Source organism: Carlito syrichta, unplaced genomic scaffold, assembly GCF_000164805.1.
Source record: "Carlito syrichta isolate Samal-C Ts95f unplaced genomic scaffold, Tarsius_syrichta-2.0.1 Scaffold131215, whole genome shotgun sequence".
Taxonomy (NCBI): Eukaryota; Metazoa; Chordata; class Mammalia; order Primates; family Tarsiidae; genus Carlito; species Carlito syrichta.
This window is the reverse complement of record NW_007075311.1, coordinates 32,820-40,052: the sequence shown is the minus strand read 5'-3', so window position 1 is coordinate 40,052 and position 7,233 is coordinate 32,820. Positions and strand designations below refer to the sequence as shown.

General features: G+C 55.9%; 1 protein-coding gene across 1 annotated transcript in view; it reads right to left on the bottom strand.

Moving 5' to 3' along the window:
- Positions 1-7,233, bottom strand: part of NECTIN2 (nectin cell adhesion molecule 2) — a gene marked incomplete at its 5' end in the record, with an annotated part of 27,463 nt that overhangs the window by 6,210 nt on the left and 14,020 nt on the right. The window contains one exon of the mRNA XM_008049274.2: positions 3,166-3,319. Coding sequence (XP_008047465.1) covers positions 3,166-3,319 — 154 coding nt within the window. The remainder of the gene's footprint in view (positions 1-3,165; positions 3,320-7,233) is intronic.

Sequence of the window (7,233 nt, the reverse complement as noted above, 5' to 3'; positions counted from 1 at the left end):
AGGCTGAGGCGGAAGGATTGCTGGAGGCCAGCAGGTCGAGGCTGCGGTGGCCGGAAGCGGTCACTGCACTCCAGTCTGGGTGACAGAGTGAGACTCCAACAAAAAAAAATTAGCCGGGCGTGGTGTCGCACGCTTGTGGTTCCATCTACTTGGATGGCTGAGGCGGAAGGATCACCTGAGCCTAGCACGTCGAGGTTGGAGTGGCCATGAGCATGCCACTGCACTCCAGTCTGGGCAACACAGTGAGATTCTGACTCAAAAAAACCAAACAAAAAAACCCCACTGGCAACTGCTGCTGATCCTATGTCCCAAGTAACCGTCCTCCAGCTTTGGGCTCAAATAAACTCCATACTTAATCACATTTTCTGAATCTCATAATTTCAGGTTGGCAAATGCATCTCACCAAGTCTGGCACATCACAAGTGCTCTACACAGAGACGTGTCTTGTTTCCCCCGATAACCAGTCTCCCTTTTTCTCATAGTAATTGAAATGTTAGCTAGGTCCATGGCCACCCAGAATGAAGACTACATTTCCCAGTTGCCCCTGCAGCCAGGCAGCCACGTGACTAGGTTCTGGCCAATGGGAAGCGAGAGGAAGTAACGAGTGTAATTTCTCAGCCCTTCCTTTGCCGCAGGGGTTCCCAACCCTGGTACCAGTTCGTGGCCTGTTAGGAACTGGGCCGCACAGCAGGAGGTGGGCGACAGGCAGACAAAGCTACCTCTGTATTTACAGCCATTCCCCATTGCTTTTATTCCGCCTCAGCTCTGTCTTCTGTCAGGTCAGTGATGGCATTAGATTATCATGGGAGCAGAAACCCTATTGTGAACTGTGCATGCGAGGGATCTATGATGCGCACTTCTTTTTTTTTTTTTTTTTGGTTTGTTTTTTTTTTGAGTTGGAGTCTCACTCGGTCGCCCAGACTGGAGTGCAGCGGCCACTCCCGGCCACCGCAGCCTCGACCTGCTGGGCTCCGGCGATCCTTCCGCCTCAGCCTTCCGAGTAGCCCGAATTACAGGCGCGCGCTACCACGCCCGGCTGATTTTGACTTATTGTAGAGATGAGGTCTCGCTGCCCAGGTGGGTCTCGAACCCGCGGGCTCAGGCAAGCGCACTTCTTATGAGAATCTGAGGTGGAGCTGAGGTGGAGATGCTAGCACTGGAGAGAAGCTGCAAATACAGATTAGCATTAGCAGTGAGGTTTGACTGCAGAGACCATAATAAATGCAACTGCTTGCAGACTTATATCAAAAGACTATCAGCAGGCCGGGCAGGGTGGCTCACGCCTGTAATCCCAGCACTTTGGGAGGTAAAGGCGAGAGGACTGCCTGAGCTCAGGGGTTTGAGACCAGCCTGGGCAACTTAGTGAGACCCTGTCTCTGCGATAAATTTTTAAAAATTTAGCTGGGCGTGGTGGCGCTGGCCTGCAGTTCCAACTGCTAGCTGAGGTGGGAGGATTGACTGAGCCCAGCAGGTCAAGGCTGCAGTGGCCATGAGTTTGCCATTGTACTCCAGACTGGGCGACAGAGTGAGACTCCACCTCAAAAAAAAAAGCCTATGAGTTGATTTGCTTCAACTATACAGCTGTAGCTGGTGGCAGGCTTGAAGTCAGTATCTTGACACTTATTTAAGCCCATGCATGGCCCGCCCACTATTTTATTTTATTTTATTTTATTATTTTTTGAGTTGGAGTCTCACTCGGTCGCCCAGACTGGAGTGCAGTGGCCGCTCCGGCCACCGCAGCCTTGCCTGCTGGGCTCCAGCGATCCTTCCGCCTCAGCCTTCCGAGTAGCCGGAATTACAGGCATGTGCTACCACGCCCGGCTGATTTTTTGATTTATTATAGAGATGAGATCTCGCTGCCCAGGCGGGTCTCAAACCCGTGGGCTCAGGCAATCCATTCACCTCAGCCTCCCAAAGGCGCGGGATTACAGGCTGAGCCACCAAGCCCCTCTCCACACTTCTTTTTTTTAATGCAAGTTGCACAATTATTTCATTATATATTACAATGTAATAATAATACAAATAAAGCGCACAATCAATGCTATGTGCTTGAACCATCCCGAGACCATCTCCCCCAGCCTAGTCTGTGGAAAAACTGTCTTCCATTAAACAGGACTCAGTGCCAAAAAGGTTGGGCGGCCAGGTGTGGTGGCTCAGCCTGTAATCCCTGTACTTTGGGCGGCTGAGGCGAGAGGATTGCCTGAGCCCAGGGGTTCGAGACCAGCTTGGACAATTTGGGGAAATCTCGTCTCTACAATAAACTAAAAAATTAGCCGTAAGGTGGTGTATGCCTGAGGTTCTAGCTACTTGGAAGGCTGAGGCGGAAGGATTGCCTGAGCCTAGCAGGTCAAGGCTGCAGTGCTGTGAGGGTGTCATGCACTCCAGCCTGGGAGCTGGGAGACAGAGTGAGACTCCGACTCAAAAAAAAAAAAAAAAAAGTCAGGGGAATATTCCCCACAAGATTTGCATATGAATCTCCTTAGCAGCATTATTCATCGTAGCCAAAACTGGAAACAGTCATCAGAATGAGAATGAATAAGTTGTGAAATATTCATGGCCGGGTGAGAGGATTGCCTGAGCCGGTGGGTTCGAGACCAGCCTGGGCAACTTGGCGAGTCCTTGTCTCTACAATAAAAGTCACAAAAACTAGCCAGACGTGGTGGCGTGCATCTGTAGTTCCTGCCCAGCAGGTCGAGGCAGCAGTGGCCATGAGCATGCCACTGCACTCCAGCCTGGACAACAAGAGTGAGACTCCAACTCAAAAAAAAAAAAAAAAAGCGGGGACCGCTGCTCTCTCTTTCTGTGGCCCCTTCCCACCAGCAGGAATGGGGGTGTCAAGGTAGCCATGTATGGTTATCAGGTACATAGACCCTGATGGAAGAGTGGAGAGCCATCTTGGAATGTGATGAAGACCACGTCTAGGGAAGGAGGAGAAACATGGTAGCAGGAGCCTGGGCTGTGATGAGACTTCAGAGCAGAGCTGTTGTGTCTGCCGCAAAGTCTGGAAGAGAGAAATCTCTCCTCCCCACCCCGTTTCGGCCCCGGTTATCTTGGGTCTCTCTGTTTTGCACAGCTATTGTGGACGGATGTTCCCCCCTCCTCCACCACCCCGTGCGCCCCAGCTGGGCAGCCCTGCCCCTGTTCCCTTCTCCGGCTGCCACTCACTTGTCATCCTGCTCTGCGCCCTGCAGCCCCTGTTCCTTCCGCTGTTGCCGGCAGATGAGGATGGCCGTGGCAGCCACAGCAGTAGCAATGATGGCAGCAATGATGCCCCCGATGATGCCACCCGTGGCCCCTGCGCCTGCTGTGTTGGGGGTCTCTGCAAGGAGAGGGACACCGTGAGGGGCTCGGGGGGGGAGCCACAGCCCCTTATTCCAAGCTACCCTTCCCCGGCCGAGTTGTCACCCACCTGTCTACTTCCTCCCTCATGGGCAGAGGCCATTCTCATTCAACTAATCCCCACTGAGCACGAGTGAGAAGCATCTGTCGTGTGCTGGCCACAGCAGACACGAGTTGGGACCAAAAAAAAAACAAAACACCCTCTCTACCTTCACGGAACTTCCATTCTGGTTGGCCTGGAGGCCAACAGCAAACAAACCAACACCCCATCTACATGCCAGGTGGGACGAAGTGGCAGAGGACACATGTGCACCGGGGAGGCCCCAAGGATAATCAGAGAGGGCCTTACTGGGTGGTGACATCTGAGCAAAGACCTGAAAGAGATGCCACCATGACAGTATCCGAGAGTATGGCAGACAGGAACAGCCAGCGCAGAGGCCCTGAGGACACCTCCTGGTATTTTTAAGAACTGGCAGGGAGACTGTGGCCGGGGCTGAATAAGGCAGGGAGTACAGGGAGAGGAAAGAAGAGAGAGGAGGGGGGTGGCTGAAAAGCAGATCATTGCGGGGTGGGACTCTGGGAGCGGGATTCTGGGAGCAGGGCAGAATCTCTCACTCATTACAGAGAAGGAAGTCTCCTCTGACCTCATGAGAAAGGGAGTCACCAAGCTCATGGCCCTCCGGGCCTCACCTTCATAATGCTTAATTTCATTTCTTATGTCTCCCTTTCCTCATGGGACTGTTAATTTCCACACGAGACAGTGAGCCCTGAGGTCTGGCACACAGGTGTGCGCTGGATGTGTAAGGACCTCTCGTGCGCCAGGCGGACAAAATCCCCACCCCTGCCCGGCGAGAGGTGGCCTGGGGGTGGGGAGTAACAGACAAGCACCTGGAGGAAGGAACAAGTATGGAAAAGCCCACGGTGCCCCCGCCCATGCATGAACCCCGCTATCCAGGCGAGGAGAGGAAGCATCCCAGAGGACAGCATCTGCCTCCGGACTATCCGGTTCCACAGCTCCCGTCTGGCATTCTCGGCTGGGCTTCAGAGAGTGGGGGACTCCGGAGTGGTTGGCCTTTGGTCCACACACACGCTTTCATCCTGAAAATATTGCGGTTCCTGGTGTCGCTACCATGGCCTGCGTGCCCGGGCGGGGCTGGGGCTGGGCACGGGGGACATGGACGTCGATGCTGGTTGAAGAGACGAATTCATCAAGTCCCTCCTGGCTGCTCAGCCCACACTGAGGGTGCCCCTTGGCAGGTCCTCCGTGGATTGACAGGTTTGGGTGGTAGATGGGAACACCGAACCCACATTACAGACCCACAGGAGAGCAGAGGCCGGGTTAAAGGCCGCCCCTTCTGCAGCCCCTCACTGAGTCTGGGCGCTCAAGGAGCCCCCCTCGTCCCTTGGATGTCTAGTTGGGGCAAAGTCAGGGATGTGGAGCCATGAATCACTGGAAACCCCCTTGGGCTGAGTCCTGGAGCAAGGGCGGAGCAAGAAGACAGGAAGAGGCTATATTGTGGGCTTCCAAAAGGGGGTTCGCCTGGGTTCCTCAGCAGCCCCTTTTGCCCCTGCCCTTGGGACCCCTGAGAATGCGGGGAGGGGCATGGCCAGCACAAAGGCGCACGCCTGTAATCCCAGCACTTTGGGAGGCTGAGACGGGAGGATCGCTTGAGCCCAAGGGTTTGAGACCAGCCTGGGCAACCTAGCGAGACCTTGTGTTGACAAAAAAAAAAAAAAAAAAGAAAAAGAATGCAGGGGGAAGCAACCCTCCCCTCCCTAAGTCCTCTGCCACCTGGGGAGGTCAGGCCTGAGCTGCCCCAGAGGGTGGGATGGCAGCCTTATGCCCTCCCATTCCCTCAGGACCCAGGGAACCCTGGCCCGAGCCCCTATGCCCCACCCCGTCTGCCACCCAATAGGGCCCAGGAGTCCAGGAAACTCTGGTCTCCAGTGGGGCTGGCCACTCCATCCAGGAAGGCAGCCTCCGTCCTGGGACCCAGGAGTCCACATGCCCCAGCCTCTAATCCCATAATCCAGTGACCCGAATCCTAGTGCCCCCAGCCTCGGGGTTCTTGGGTTTCCAACGTGTCCCAAAAGGCCCACAGTGGTCTGAGCCCTGAGGCCGTCCCCAGTCTGACCCCTGCCGGGCTCCCACTGCCTGGGGGCCTCGTGCGGTTCTCCCCAACCCCTGGGACCTAGGAGTCCCCGTGCCACCCCCTCCTCCCCACGACCCTGGAGGGGGTCTGACGTATTGCAAGACACCCCCGAGGTTTTCCTCCAAGGCATTTATTAACTCCTGAGTGTCACGGGGTCGGGGCCAGGGCAGGCCGGAGGCAGAAACAAGTCTCTGGGGCTCCTCTCTGGATCCCCGCCATGGAGCTCCCCGGGGCCTCCTCTTCCCCATGCAGCCCTGGAGACAGAAGTCCTGTGTGTGCTGCCAGCTCCTTCCGGATCCCAGGAAAGTGGCAGGTAGCGTCTGACTCCAGTGTCGTCCGGACAAACAAGTCCAACCAGTCTGGAATGCTCCTTCTGTCTGTCTTCCAGTCACACGTACACCGCCCACCGAGAGATGAGAGAGCCGTCCAGCTGGGACTCCATGTCCCCCTCCAGTGCCAGGGGTGGGGGCAGCATAAGGCCTTCCTCCGCCTTCTCCTCTTCTTCCTCCTCCTCCGCGTCCTTCCCGTCTGGCCTCACGGGACCAGGGTCCACGGGCGTCCAGAAGACGGGCCCCCCATTCCCTAACACCTGAGTTTTGGGATCGTAGGATCCTCCCTCCTCGTCGCCGCCGCTGCCGCCGCCTCCGGCTCCTCCTCCCGGACTCTTCCTCCTCCTCCTCACCCTCAGCGAGATGAAGGCCAAGGACCCCCCTGCCAGAAGCAGCAGCACCAGCAGTGTCCCCCCTACGGCCCCCCACACCAGAGGACCCACGTCTCGGGGCGAGGCCCGGGGGCTGTCTGAGGAGAGAGAGGGAGGGTGGGAGAGAGAGAGAAAGGGAGACACCAGTCATGAGGATTCGTCTGGGGGTGGGGTGGGGGCCACAGGATGCAAGCAGGCAGTGACTGGAATTAGGAGGTGGCTCCGAGCAGGCAGAAGAATGGAAGAGGAGGAGGGGGAAGAGGAAGAACCCATCCACCCTTCACTACAGACCGAGCACTTTGTACCAGGAGGGGCTGCCGGCTGGGGTCCCCTCACGTCTGCGCAGTGTTTTCCAGAATTTAAACTGCTCGGCAACATCTCAAAATTCAGGAGATGTCATCTAAAAATTCAGATTTGAGGCCGGGCGTGGTGGCTCAAGCCTGTAATCCCAGCACTTTGGGAGGCCGAGGCGAGAGGACTGCCTGAGCTCAGGGGTTTGAGACCAGCCTGGGCAACTTGGTGAGACTTCATCTCTACAATAAATAAAAAAATAAGCCGGGCATAGTAGCACAGGCCTGTAGTTCTGGCTACTTGGAAGGCTAAGGCAGAAGGATCACCTGAGCCCAGCAGGTTGAGGCTGCAGTGGCTGTGAGCATGTCACTGCACTCCAGCCTGGGCAACAGAGTGAGACACCTACTTCAAAAAAAAACTAAGCTGGGCCCTTTGCACTTAAGAGAAGGGCACTGCCGAGCTCGGTGGCTCAGCCTGTAATCCCAGCACTCTGGGAGGCCGAGGTGAGTGGATTGCCTGAACCCAGGGATTTGAGACCAGCCCAGGCAACCTGGTGAGACCTTATCTCTACAATACATCAAAAATTAGCTGGTTATGGTAGCGTGTGCCTGTAGTTCCGGCTCCTTGGAAGGCTGAGGCGGAAGGATCGCCGGAGCCCAGCAGGTTGAAGCTGGGATGGCTGGGAACGTGCCACTGTACTCCAGCCTGGGCAGCAGTGAGCTACGACTCAAAATATAAAAAAAAAAAAAA